Below are 15,079 nucleotides of genomic sequence, written 5' to 3' on the forward strand. Positions count from 1 at the left end.
AATTTGTAAAGAGCACATGTCATTGGTTTTTAAATAACAATTAAAAAATGTCAAACAATGGCAACAACAACTGGGAACGTTCTATTTTCCACATCTCTGAGTTTGATGATGAAGTCGTAGTTGTAGGAGGAACAAGTCCTCTCGTACTGCTGACACTGCTGAGTTCTGTCGGCATTGTACTGTTTTTCATCATTTATACACTATACAAAAAACACAAAGCATCCCAACAACAGCCTTCCGAGACAAGTGACAGCAACCCGAACTTGAACCCCTCCCGAGCGTCCATCTTGAACAACATTGCCCGTAATAGTTTATTCAACAACCACAACAACAACAACTACTCGAATACCATCACTCCCGAACAATTACTTGCGTTGCGAAGAGAAATTGGGCTTTTTGATGCAGCTGCACTCGAAGAGTTGGCGGGAAATGACACGGTTACAACCTCAACGACCGTAAAAAATGGAACACGGAGTTCAACGAGGCGAAAAGTTTCGCAAAAGCCTTTGTCATCCTTGCATTTCAATTACTCGACGACGGCCGAGTCGTTAAGCGATCGGAAATTGGAAAGTGATGATGAAAGTATTGTTACAAGCCGTAGCAGTAGTGTTAGAGAGGAGGATCAAGAGGCGCTTGTTACTCAGCGTTCTAATAATTGGGATTCTGAATCGATGAGAACATATCGAGCTTCGATGAGAGTTGCTATGGAACATCAAGCCAATGCAGTTGGAGAATTGGAATCTCTAATTGAAAATATGATTATGACAAAACATAATTATGGAGAATCGTTACAAGCTTTATTGATTAATTTTGCTGTAAAAATTTATCATCTTCTTATTGCTTTGAGGATTGACTACAACAAACTCAAAGACGACTATTCAAAAATGGTGACAGTATTGAAAGATGCTTTCACACAATATACACATGAAAGCGCAAAAGCACTCATGAATAATAACTCGCTCATCGTAAAATTAGAGAGTCAATTAGAACAGAAAGAGTTGAAAACAGAAACATTGAATAATCAACTCACATTCAAAGAAAAAGAAATCGATATTCTTAAAGAATCACTCTCAACCAAACAAACGGAAATTAACAATTTACAACAACAACTTACTGAAGAACGAAACAAGGTCATTGATCGAATTGAAAAAAGTAGTATGGAGTCTTCCAAGTTTCATGAGCAAAGTAAAGAGCTAATAGAATCTCATCGAAAGCAATTATCAGATTTGGAAAATGTGTATCAGTCCAAAATTCATACTCTTCAACAATTGCAACAAAAATTAAGTTTCGACAATGAGCATTTGCAGAAATCATTAAGCAATACAGAAAATCGACTGAAAGATTTACAAGAGCAATACAATGTTCTCAAGAAGGAAAGGGACAATTCAAGTACGTCTCTTCAAACTGCAACAGAAAATATTCGTAATCTCGAGTTACAACTGAAGGAAACAAAACAAGAAAAGGACAAGGAAATTTCATTAATAACTTCTAAATTAGAATCAGTTCAAGAACTTTTTTCACAGAATCAAAAAGTAATCAAAGATTTGGAAGAGCTCAAAAATAACCAATCACAATCGAAATTAACCCAACAACAGGAGCATGAACTCGAGCTAAACAGGTTGCATCAACAGATTACAGCTAAAGAAGAGGCTATAACAAGTCAGAATATTCAATGTCGGTCGTTGGAAGAGAAGCTATTACAATTGACATCCGATGAAAAGCAAAAGACTACACAATTGGAGGAAGCGAACAAAAAATTAAGCACATTGCAACAAGAGTTAGAGAATTACCACAAGTTTTCAAAGGAGCTTGCCTCAAAGTGTGAGGAAAAGGATCTTACTATTGCAAAGCTCAACAATGAAATCAAATTTCAAAATGACAAACTCCAATATGAAATGGAGAAACGGAAGACAGAAAATATTGAGAAAGACGCCAAACTGCATGAGTTACAAAACAGATTGGTAACCTTGGAGACTGAGTTAAAAGATGTTACTCACAAATACGAAAATTCTAGAATGAAGTTGGAGCTCTCTGAAAAGAAAAACGAAGAGTTGACATCGGAGGTCCTTCGAATGACAGAGGAGTACAACACACAGAAAAAATTATTGCAAACAGAAATAGAAAAATTGAACGAGAAGCTTCATCAAGGTTTGGAAAAGCAAATTTCTATAGAACGAGCACACTTGGACAAGGTTCAAGAATTGAAAGACAAAATTGTAAATCTAGAAACTGAAAATCGTACTCTTAACAATCAATTGCAAGAAGCGAAAAAATCTCTTGAAAACCTGAGCTCACAAAAAGAACAAACAACCAAGACATTAGAGGAGAGAAAAACCGAGCTTACCCAAAATCAATCAGAGATTCAAGAAAAGACCAGACAAGTTGAAAAATTGAATAACAAGCTCTCTAAGAAAGAACAATGGATTAGCGCTCTAAAATCTGAAAAAGAAAGATTGGAACAGAAACTCAAAGAGCAAGAATTACTCGTCACAGAGGCGGAGGCTAAGGTCGTCACAAAGCAGCAAGAAATAGAAAAACTAGAGCAAATAGTGACAATTCTGCGCGACGAGAAAGACAAGCAGAAAAATACGATTGAGCAGCTCAATAGGGAAATGAGCACTCTGACCGAGAGCAAGACTGTATTACAAAAAGATTTAGAAAATTTGAACACACTCATTTGTGAACAGAAAGAAATCATTATTAAGAAACAACAATCAATCACAGATTTAGAAAATAAGAATTCTGAATTGACACAACAATCTGAAATACTTGCTTCACAACTTGAACGTGAAAAAGTGCAACTTGCCTCGTCTATTGAAAAACATAAGTTAGAGACTGGAAATCTCCAAGATCAGTTGGAGAAGAAAGAGAAAGAGCTCGAGAATTTGAAAGGAAAGCTCTCAGAAGCCACAACAAGAACAAACCTCCTCGAACAAGATAAAATTGAAATGGAGAAAAAGCTAACAGATGCCTCCAATGAGTTGCAAAATACGCAACAGACCTTAAATCACGTTAACAACGAACATGAAAAGTTAGACTCTAGTTACCAAAATGCTCTTAACGATATCAATAATTTGAAGAGAGAAGTTCAAGAGCTGCAGTCAGAATTGAACGAGAAAATTCAAGCCATTTCCAACTTGGAAAAGACAAATAGCGATTTATCAAAGAAAAACGAAACTGAAACCTCAAGTTTGACAAAACAAAAACAAGAATTCTTGACACAAGTTGAGAAACAAAAGACAGAAATTGAAATTCTGAAGAACAGTTTGCACAACAAAGAATCAGAATTTGACAGTGTTTTGGTGCTGAAAAACTCGCTTGAAAACTCGAAAATCCAGTTGGAACAGCAAGTTGAAGCCTTGTCTCAAGACCTCCATAATGTGAGCGAATCATTGACTGCTTTGAGAAACGAAAACGAGAAATTAACTCGTCAACATCGTGATACGTTAAAAGAGCTAGAGGACCACAAGAACATTGCAACACAGCAAATACATGAGTTGTCCAAAGAGAAGGACTGCTTAACTCTTGAAAGGAATGAGCTGAGGTACAAATTACATGAAAAAGAAGAGCTACTCAAATATCAAGAATCACAGCATAAACAGTTGCAAGAGCAAGTAATGACAACAACCGTAGAGTTGACATCCAAAACGAAAGATCACGAACACAATCAACAACAAATTCGTCGTTTAGAGAAAGAGTTGGATCAGCTTAAACACGAAAAGAATGAATTATCCAGGACCATCAACGAAAAAGAGAAAGCTTTTGAAAAACAAAACTCAGAGTTATTGGTACTTCAAGAAAAACTTGCTAATTCTAAGAAAGACCTTGAAAATTTGAAAAAAGAATGCGAAACCAAAGATTCCAAGCTTTCTGAGGCTTTGGAGAGAGGTCGAAAATTGGAGATGAATCTCTTAGAAGTACAAAACAAGTTCGACACAATTTCAAAGCAAATGGAAGCTGAGAAAAATTCTCATCTGGAATTGTTGCAAAAGCAAAAAATAGATATGGAAAAGCTTGAAAAAGAAATTTCCAAATTAACACAGCATTACAATGAGCAAAAAATAGATATGGACAATCAGGTACGAGACTTGACTCACAAGAATCACACTTTGGAAAGTGAAATTTCAGAAAAACAAAATCAATTGCACGAACAGGACAAAAAGATTACAGAACTTCAACAATCATTGCAAGGAATTGAAAAACAACTTTCAGAAAGAATGTTGAAATATGATAACTTGCAAAAATTGTATGATGAGGAAAAGAACAAGTATTCTCAACATGTTACTACGAATACTGCTCAGCTCCAAAGGATTATGGAACAGTTGGAAAATGAAAAAATCTCACATCATCATGAGCTTCAACAGAGCAAGCAAGAGTTAAATGATTTGGAGCAAAAGTACCACAAGGAAAATAACATCTTCAAAGAACAATTGGACACATCATCTCTAGCTTTAAAATCAAAGCAACAAGAATTGGAAGCACAATATCTCAAAATGAAAATACTTGAAGAAGAACTTGAAAAACGTAAATCAGAAGTGGAAGAGTTGCAACATCAAAACAAGAAGCAGCAGGAAGATTATTCCAAATTGTCACAAGACACGGCAGCCATGAAAGAGACTCACCATGAAAAAATGGTAGATCATGAGAAACGTATGAACATGATCGAAAATAGTCTGCATCTTAAACAAACCCAAATCACACAGCTTGAAAAACAGATTCTTGCAAAGGAAGAAGAGATATCAGAGCTAAACAAGACAATCACATCCAAGAGTGAAAATATTTCCTCAATGCGTGACTTGTTAACAGATATTGCTCGAAAATTGAACGTTAAAACAGATGCAAAAGATGTATCATCCTTTAATGCTCTGTTAGGTGAAGTTGATAAGACTCTAGAATCTCAAAAAGCATTGTCACAGCAGTTGCAAGATGCAAAACAGTCACTGCAAGCGAGCAAACAGGATCTTGACAAGAGCAACAAAAAGATCAAAAAGGCGATGGACAAGCAGAGCACACTCCAACAACAATATGATGACTTGAACGAGAAACACAAGAAACTTTTAGAGGATCAAGCCACTTCCAAGCTATCATTGGAAGAGAGCAGTAAGCAAATCATCAACCTCAACAACCAGATCGATTTACTTAATACCCAAATTAATAATTTAGACAATACTCTTTCCAAACTCAATCAAGAGAAGACTGATTTTATACAACAAAAACAAAAGCAAGATAGAGAAAATGATGAACTTATCAAAGCAGAAAGAAAAAAATATATCAAAGAGGTTGAAAAGTGCAACAGTCTATCTCAAGATCTTGACAACACCCAACAAGCACTCGATAAGATCTCAAAAGAACTTGCTGCCTTGCGTGACAATAATGACACATTGACTCAATCTTTACACATTGCCGAGACAAATGCTACAAGAAACATTGAAGACCTTAAAAAACGCTTGAAAGAACGAGACGATACAATTCAACATTTGGAAGAGGAAAAGCAAACTGCCATTGCCAACTATATTTCACAACTTCAGGGAGTACAAGAAGGCAAAAATTTAGCTGAAGTCAGACTTGAAAAGCTTGAAGAACAAAACCATCAAAACCTCACAACGATCGACAATCTCAAAAAAGAGCGTGATGATCTGAAACAACAAGTTGACAAACTCAACGTGGAAATCAACAAACCATTCATTTGTGAGAAATGTGGAGAGTTAGAAAAGAAATTGCATGACCATGAGGAAAAGTTAAAAAAAGTTACTCTCGAAAAGGAACAAGAACAAAGTGAGCACGCCAAAACAACCATCTCTGCTATTCAACAATTCGAAGAACACCTCAACTCTGACATTTCCCAAAAGTATCAATCATACGAAACCAAGATCATTTCTCTGACCACTAAATTGAATACTCTAGAGAAAAAATTATCTCTTCTCAAGAAACCAAAAGAGCAAAAGAAGGAAGAAATTATACCACCCAGCACGCCAAAGAATGATGAGCATGACGCTGCTATAAAATTCATGGAAATGATGACAGAAGTTGGTTTCACATATGCAAAAGAAGATTATGAAAGAATGAGAGGAAAATCCATATTTTCACTTCTCAGAACCGGCAACAAGTTGTCAGGAGAAAATTCTGAACAGTTTTATTCTCAAGAATTAGACTTTGCTGAGAAAGCTCTCTCCAAATGGCTTATGCAATTGGTGAAGAATGATTTCCAAGCAGATTTGTCATTATATCAAAATATGTTGGATGGCGTAATTTTGTGTAAATATGCCAACACATTATTCCCAGAAATTGAGCCATGCAAAAAGTTGAAAGAAGAAATCAAAAATAACCAAGATGCAATTGGAAATATTGGACTTTATACTAAATTTTGCAAAGATGTTGGTATTCAATCTGTGTTTGAATATGACTCCCTTGAAGATGCAGCCCAGGATGTAAAGAAGGTCAAAGAAAGAAGCTTGATCATCAGCAATTTAGCATTGCTGTTCGAGCTTTCTATCAAGTGCTCAGATCCAAAAAAGAGAAACAAGTATTTGAAAGCTTTACAACAGCAACACATGAATCAATATGCTGAATCACCAATGTCTTCAAGAGGAGGTGCCTTTTCCGCACGAAGAACCAATAGTTTTAAATTATCCAACCTTCCAATTATTGCCATGACAAATGTGGAACCATCCAATGACGGTTCCATCACAGATAGAAAAAAGAATATCGAAGGAATCAAATCTAGTCGTACCAAAGCATTTGAACACGCCACAACTAGGACAAAATTATCAGGAGCTGAAGAAGAAAAATACTTTAAAGAAACACTGTCACACATGTTAGAAATTCCAACTTCTGATATGAAATTGTCGGATTTAATTGAGGATGGAACCATGCTATGCTTATTGATCAACAAATATTATGGAGATAACAGTTGTAAATTCAAGAAACATCCAAACAGATTTGAGAAGAGCGGAAATATTACACATTTCAATAATGCTGTCCACAAATTAATTCCTGCCTCAGCCAATACAACTTGCACGCATGAAGAAATTGAAAAGGGATCCATGAAGAATGTCTTTTCAATGCTGCGTTTCGTTATTGACGATTTAGAAAAACAAGGAAGAATTTCACTTGCTCCTAATGCTGAATATGACCAATGGATGCAAAAGGTTCAGCAAATCGATCAAATTGAAGGATGTACGAGTCCTCATCCAACGAACTTTTCATTGAGCCCTGGCACTGAGGAACGAGCGGCCATGAACAATTCATTCAAAATCTCGAATTCTTTTATGGATAAGGCCATTGTCAACAAGCCATCCAAAAACACCCTTCAAATTCCAATTACAAATGTATTCTTTAGTGGTCTTGCTAAGAAAGTACAAAGTGAAGGTAATTTGGAGAACAGTAGTAGTGGAGAAGCAATTCCTCTCTCTGCACGAACTCCAAAGAGTTCCAGATATGAAAAAGACTTTGGAAATGCAGTGGCTGAAATGATTTTCTCTCCAAAACGAGCACCACCTCGAAAAGGTTCATTTGCAAGTGCCCTTCGCAATTCACCACCACAACAACAAGAAACTGAAGCCAGTCCACGACGAATTTCAAGTGTCACAACACCCAGCAGTCCAAGAAATCCTCTTCTCTCCAATGTTACGGATCCAACGAGTCCAAAAGGTCGTGCTCGATCAAACACAGGAAGTCCAAGAAGACTTTTTTCACCAAGTCCAATTCAACCAGTCTTTGCAACGACACTTAATTATCCTAATACTCCAGCTGCCACGTATAGCTCTGGTGATGATGGTGATTCTGAAGTTGAAGATAGTTTGGAATCTCTTATTGAACTTTTGAAATTGTGCCAATCTGCTTCTGACAGCGCTGACATTGTATTTAGTGTTTACTTTGATGATGCACAATCATTCTTTGAAACTCGAGAACAAAAAGAAGAATTTATGGATCAATTTGAAGGTGGTAACTTTAAATGTTTGGATTTCTCAAATTGTGCCAAATATATGGATCAGAATGTATTTACTGAAGTCTTACAAAAATTGAGAAATAATAAGCATTTGAAGATTCTCAATTTGAGTGGCAATGGAAGTGTCGTTTCAAGCGAATCCATCAAAGATTTGCTGACAGGGGCCATTCTACTCGAAAAGATTATTCTCAAACAATTCACATCGGTTTGGACACTTGAACAACTTGACACGATTCGAAATATTTGCAAACGAAAGGCCATTAAACTCGAGCTGTAATTTGGATTTATCTTCACAACCTCTCTGATGACATTTCATTATAATGAGCTACTGGACCGTTATCGTCACGGTTATCACAACATCATTCAAATAGCAGCCACTTTAGTACTATCATGATGCAATTTAAACTTTGGAAAGTTTGCCTTAAAAAATCTGCAACCCGATTGGATTCGAAGCTGCGACGACCACACACGGAGATATCATGATCAAAAAAAACGACATCGCACCAAAAGTGCAAACAATCATTGTGCCAAAATTTCATCATCAAGTGTCGGAAGCAAGAGAATCCAAGTACATTGATGTGGGTGAACGATCGTCATTTACAAAATCATTAAAGAGATATCATCATTAGCGAATTTATCGGATTGTCATGATGACCGACCAGCCGCAGCAACAAGATGTTGCGGATGATGATCATGTTACCAAGACTGATATGAACAATAATAGTGCCGCGACTATTCAAGAAGAAGAAGAACAACAACAATACCCTTCAACCATCACAACATCTTCATCATCCTCTTCATCGCCTTGCAACGATCAGCAACAACAACAACAACTTCAACAAAATGATTCCTCTCAAAAGTACCATCCGATTGCATGTACGTAATTGTTTTACCATAAAGTAGTATCATCTAACACGTTCATCTTTTGATCGGACCTTGGAAAATTTGGAATCGGTTTTATATTCTGATATTTGATTTTTAATGGTCTGATCGGAACGAATCATGGATTTAATAGGCGAGGCATGCAGAAAGAAACATAAGAAATGTGATAGGACTGTAGGTGTTAATAGTTTTATGAACCGTGTTTTATTATTTACATGTTACAAATAATATTGTAAAAGCTTCCGTGTTGCATTGAATGCACTCGAAGAGGACTGAATTGCGTTTACTATGAACCTAAAAAGGAATATCTTCAGAAGATGATGCAAGAGGGGATTGTTGTGAGACCCCAAAAACCATTAACCAAAAAGCCAAAAGATTTTCAAGTAGTTTCATTTCGTGTCGAGTCGCCAAGAGCTCAACAAAACACTTTCACACATTATGCATATAATCCTGACATTAGTGGTTTGTCTCGATATGATGCAAGTGGAGGACAATCAACAAATTTTCCATCAAACTTTATCCAACATTCTCAAGAGAAAGTGAAAACAAAAAAGAAGAAAAAATTGATGAAAACGCAGAGCATGACAAATCCAACTTCAATTATTCCTCCTCAGCAATCATATCCAACACAACCTGGTATATTATCAACACTTATTTCGCAGACTAGTACAAATCCTAGTGCCACAACAACTACTACTGCCTATCCCAGTACTGTCTATAACCAAACTGTACCTACAACAGTGTCACAAACGCGTTATACTGAGCCACAGCTTCTCAGTACCTATGAAACAACAAACAACCAAAATTATTTATCGCAACAAGATACTCTTCCAACCAGCACCATAGCCAGCAAGTACAATGCAATATCCGATAATTATCATCAACCCACATTTTCAAACAACAGCGCCAAGAGTCATGATTTATCAATCACACAGCAGTTGTCAACATCCCCTTCTCATTCTCATTCCACTTCTTCATTACATAATTATAGATATCAGCCATATAACCCACCTAGTTCCGTTGCTCTTCAATCTTCCTCAGTTACTGCTGCCACTACGTCTCTGAGTCCATCACAAAAGCCATTATCTGATCCAACATCTTCTGTAAATGCATTAAGCGTAAAATCACCACGTGTACAAAACAGTCCCAGGTCAAATTTAACTCATTCATCACATAGCGACAGCAGCAGTAATAAGGAAGGAAGTGATGCAAGCAGTAGTATGCATTCATTGTTTTTACAAGACCTTCTCAACACTTCATACATGAAAATTAACACTTTTGAATACTACCATAGATATGTTGTTTATGGCTTTCGGCTATTTTCTCAGGAGCTGATTGAGCAAACAATTTTTGGAGAAGATTTAAAAGTGACAATGAGTGACATTTTCCGAAATCCAAATTGCTTTTTCCAACATCCCGAGTTTTCGAAACATACCAACGAAAGTATTCAACACTTGAAAAAGTCAGAAATTCTCTCCTTACTCTATACTGTACATGCGGTTGTTTGCTCATTCAATGGCTATCAACAACAGGCTGAAACATCAATTCGTCGATCATTTGAAATCAGCTATAGAGGAAGTGTTTTCAGGGATATTTTGCAATTATTCTATGACCCTAGCTTTCCTGAAGAGTTGGTGGGCTCGATAGTACTAAGACACGGTCCTCAAAACGATTTTTTAATTCAAACAGATAGAGCTTTTTATTCATTCCGACTTGGTAGATTTCTCCTTTCAGCACTGTATGCATTGAGTAATGCGAATCTAGGCCTTGCTAAATACTTTTTACTCAAATCAGACGAAATGCTTGATAATGACTCTCCAAATTTCAAATCTAGACGTTACATTAATTATTCAGTATCAATGGAATCGAAGGAAGGAAGTGATTACTCTATTTTTGCAGTTCCCGATCTTCAAGTGATTTCGTTTTGTAAATTTAGAATTACTACTGGAATGTCCTATGACAATGTCAGAAATTACTTACAACGTGGTGACATTTTTTATGGTTATGAAAACAGCATTCCAAAACCACTGGTCGTTACCAAGACGTCATCGGTCTTGAGGGATGCTCCTGAATTTCAATTTGACCACAACGTTCTAAGAATGATGGCAGGCAATCATGTTATTAACATGGGAAAGCTTCCAATGGAGATTTTACTTATTACCACGTTGAGAAATATCACAGTAGATAACATTGAGCTATTTTTGATGCTTAATATATTGGTGCTTAAAGAAGGAGCTCATTATATGTTTGATATGAAGATAGATCCAATCACTATCTCTTACGCACAATCCCTAAGAAAATTTACTATTTATTCAGTGTTAATCGACTTGTTGTCAGTCATACTTGAAAATTTACCCTATGATGAAGAACCATCCGTTGGTAATCCAACTGTGGCCAGACTTGAGAACATTTTCAAGAATTTTGATGAGGCTGTCGCTGGAGGGCTTAGTGAAAACTTGAAAAAGTGGAATTTTTCCAATTTGACCGAGTATGAATTGGAAAAATTGAGAGAAGGATCCACTCCAAATGAACCTTCTATTTTTTCTCTGCTGTCTAGTCGAGATTCCACAGCGACAACTCCTTCCAGTGAACCAACCTCTGTACGGGCAACAGTTGAAAAATTATTGACTTTATACTGTGACAGATTTGCTGACAATTTGAGAGAATTCTCGTAAGTTTAACGTAATTTATTCATGATTCATGAACCTTGTTTTTCACAAATTATTAGTAAGGAAACAATTATATTTAACAACGGAGATATGTTAGTACTTCGTACAGCTTGTTTGGTACATTTGAGACAAGCTGAAACAATTTTGCAACGAGTGCCGCTTCCTTTAGCAGATCGAATGGAGCTTGCCAATCGATTACATCCAATTCTCACAACAGAATTCAATATCATCACTTATTTACAGCAGAAATTTCCAAAAATTTACTTTAGAACGTTTTCTTTTTCCAATCGGCTTGAGACCATGTTAGAGAGAATTCAAACAGCGATTTCCAGTGGAGCGCAATTGTGAAAGAAAATATGTAATAAAAGCAACAAGATTTTAGCATGCGTGAACAGTAGGTATTCACAGTATTCCCTATCTCATGAAGAGGATTAATTTAAAAAGAAATTATTGAAACACAACAAGTAACCATGATGGTCAAATTAATAGATCCAGCAACGACTCAACCTACATCCAATAGCGAGACCACCAATATTTCACATCGACAAGAACATGTAACAACGTTGAATTGTACAAAAATATCTCACAAACGTCTTATTTTCAAAATTTGTACAAAATTGATTGAATATTCAAATTGTGCTACTCGAGCAACATTCAAGTCACTAATCATTATAGTGAAAATTTAAGGGTTATGTCATTCAAAAAAACCCTTCACATTCTTACAAAATTTGGTTCAAAAAATCATTTAAGCATAAGTATCAACCTTCTTGGCATAGGTATCAACGTTCTTTGCATAAGTGTCAATCTTGACTCTCTTGCAAACCTTCTTCTTCTTGGCACATACTTTCTTTTGTGCGTGTTTGGCACAGACCTTCTTTCCCTTAGTCCACTTGTGCTTCTTACAGACTCTCTTTCCCTTAGATTTCTTCACACACTTCTTGGTATGCTTGTAATGAATGCACTTGGATGGGAATGTCTTCTTCTTGATACAATATTTCTTAGTCTTGTATTGACAACAAGTCTTGACATTCTTATGCTTCTTACAGAATGAAACCTTCTTGAAACGAGCACAGAACTTCTTTGTGGCATGCTTGACACACTTTTTTTCAGTCTTGTGCTTTTTACAGAATTTTCTAGTTTGATGCTTGACACACTTCTTCTTGTATCCACAGACTCTACATTTACGAACCACTCTGCACTTTCTTGGAGCATACGAGTCGACGTACTTGTCACAGACCTTCTTTTGAGTACACTTCTTAATTGGAGTCTTTTTGAATTTCTTACAAGTCTTCTTGGTTCCATAAGAACAACACTTCTTTACGTTCTTATGCTTGACACAATATTTACGAGTGGAATGCTTCTTACAGACCTTCTTGGATCCATAACTGTCGCAGACCTTCTTGGTTTCATGCTTGGCACAATATCTCTTTTTCTTGTGCTTGACACATTTAGTGACAGCCTTACTGTACTTGTCACAGACTGAATTTCGTTTGTACTTGAGACAACGTCCCTTTCCTACAACGGCATACTTGTCGCAAACCTTCTTTCTACCAACAGTCTTGTGCTTGATGCATTTTCCTTGGACATACTTGTGGAGAACACACTTCTTCTTACATTCTCGTTTGTAAGAATCGACTGGCTTGTAGGTGTCAACTGGTGGCTTGTAAGTGTCGACAGGTGGTTTGTAGGTGTCGACAGGTTTGTAAGTGTCTGGTTGTTGATAGGAATCAGAACCTCTTACAAGGACAGCTGCTGCAAGTAGGAGTGCGAATAGCAAGACAAGTGTTGTCTTCATGTTGATTGAACTGTTTTTTTTGTTGGGAAGGATGGCTTCAATAAGATGGCGCAATTTATAGGTTGGCAATTGACATCTCTGAATGGAAAATGAAACCAAACGGAATGCGTCATGTTTGAGGATTGTGTATGAATCAGTATAAAACAACAAAGCAAGAACGGTATGCTGGTCTTGTTCATGTTCTAAAAATGGAAAGACAAGTGAAGGAATTTCGTTGAAAATGGTCGGTCTGTTTAAATACTAATTGTAAAAAATTAGATCATTACTGAATTTTCAAGTTCGACAAGTTAGAACGTACACTCTATAAGCAGGCCATTTTTCAGTCTATAAGGAAAACGAATGATCACTCAATGAGCGGCAATGATTCTTTTAGTATTGTTGTTTTTAAGGAAATTTGTTTTGGTTTCCTCAAAGAGTCTCCTTTTTGTGAAGCAAGTTAAGATTGAGCGATCATTTCGATCGCATGCGCAAGGATTCGTTCTCGAGTCGTTTACAGTATTTTCTCATTGCAAGTTAGAAGATCATTGATAAAGCCTTATTTGAAAAACATGATTCGATGATTTTCATGGTCACATACAATAAGTTCTCCTGTCAACTCATTCAAGCATATTCCTTTCGGATTATTAAGTTGACCATTGGAAAATGATTTAAATAACTCATTTTGAGGTGAGTAGATTACTATTCTGTGATTATGACTATCGCTAACAATGAAATGTTTCGTCAAATAATCAATTATGAATGAGTCAGGAAAATGAAGGGCTCCATCCAGTGGTCCAACATGACCAAATTTTTCTTTAAACTCCCATTGACTTTTCTCACTCTTTTGAAAAACAAAAATTGTGTGTGTGGATTCAATCTTGAAGGTTGGCGCTTGTATCAATGACTGATGAGCACCAACATATAAAACCTGATAATCAGGTGAAAAACAAACTCCATAAGGACTGCTTTCAACTTGAATTGTGGATAGTAATTTTCCTGAGCATGAGTCCAAAACTTTCAAACATTGATTATAGCTGTCCGCAACATACACTCTGTTTTGACAAACTGCAATTCCTTGAGGTTGTTTAAAGAGTGTAGATTTCCAAATGTAACTGTTTGCAACTTTGGAAATGGAATTCATGGATAGCTCAAGAATATCGTTCAAGTCATACTTAAAAACCGAGGGACGATTCGTACAACCAAACAATAAGGCATCATTGAGACCATCATAATCCGCTTCCACATATAAATATCTTGGACATTTTGAAGGAGAAGGAATTGAAGTTATATATTCGTTGGACAGCAAGTGAAATACCTGAATTCTATGATTTTTCAAGTCGGAAATCAATATCACTTGACATTTGTAAGATATCTTGACATCAAAAGGTAATGAAAAATGTTGTGGAGAACAAGTATCAACCCCTGCTTCTCCCAATGAATGAACGAGCTCAAAATTCATTACGAAGGGTTTAATTCGCCTTCCTTTTTTTCCCCACAACATTTTTTCTCTGAATTTCTTCATGACTCGTTGATGATGATGATCGGAATCTTTTTGGGTTATGAAATCATCATGAAGAAATAATTTGGTACACTTCTCCTCTGCAGATGAATTGAATGGATGATATTCATTCTCAATGGGTAAATAATGATCATCTCTTCCATAGTGAGGAGGATCAAGTTCAAACAAATCATCCCATTCAGAAGATCGTTGTTCCATTTTTTGAGATTGTGTGTTGTGCAATTTTCAATTTGCTTCCATACCAATTTATTGTAACAAGTGTCAAACACGTGCTTGTTCGGAAATGT

At 36.4% G+C, this 15,079-nt stretch overlaps 4 protein-coding genes across 4 annotated transcripts; 2 read left to right on the forward strand and 2 right to left on the reverse strand.

Annotated features, from left to right (window-relative positions):
• Positions 1-47: 47 nt before the first annotated feature.
• C9374_012994 (uncharacterized protein) lies at positions 48-8,225 on the forward strand (the record flags this gene model as incomplete). Its single annotated transcript, XM_044688821.1, has 1 exon — positions 48-8,225. The coding sequence occupies one exon, from the start codon at positions 48-50 to the stop codon at positions 8,223-8,225; it is 8,178 nt and encodes a 2,725-aa protein (XP_044542138.1).
• A 373-nt stretch (positions 8,226-8,598) lies between these two features.
• Positions 8,599-11,847, forward strand: C9374_012995 (uncharacterized protein; the record flags this gene model as incomplete). The annotated part of the gene is made up of 4 exons (XM_044688822.1): positions 8,599-8,824; positions 8,964-9,004; positions 9,070-11,501; positions 11,559-11,847. 4 exons carry the CDS (start codon positions 8,599-8,601, stop codon positions 11,845-11,847), a joined length of 2,988 nt encoding a protein of 995 aa, XP_044542139.1.
• A 397-nt stretch (positions 11,848-12,244) lies between these two features.
• C9374_012996 (uncharacterized protein) lies at positions 12,245-13,294 on the reverse strand (the record flags this gene model as incomplete). Its single annotated transcript, XM_044688823.1, has 1 exon — positions 12,245-13,294. The coding sequence occupies one exon, from the start codon at positions 13,292-13,294 to the stop codon at positions 12,245-12,247; it is 1,050 nt and encodes a 349-aa protein (XP_044542140.1).
• Positions 13,295-13,829: 535 nt separating this feature from the next.
• Positions 13,830-14,990, reverse strand: C9374_012997 (uncharacterized protein; the record flags this gene model as incomplete). The annotated part of the gene is made up of 1 exon (XM_044688824.1): positions 13,830-14,990. One exon carries the CDS (start codon positions 14,988-14,990, stop codon positions 13,830-13,832), a length of 1,161 nt encoding a protein of 386 aa, XP_044542141.1.
• Positions 14,991-15,079: the final 89 nt, after the last annotated feature.

Source organism: Naegleria lovaniensis (assembly GCF_003324165.1).
Source record: "Naegleria lovaniensis strain ATCC 30569 chromosome Unknown tig063, whole genome shotgun sequence".
In the NCBI taxonomy this organism is placed as follows: domain Eukaryota; phylum Heterolobosea; class Eutetramitea; order Acrasida; family Naegleriidae; genus Naegleria; species Naegleria lovaniensis.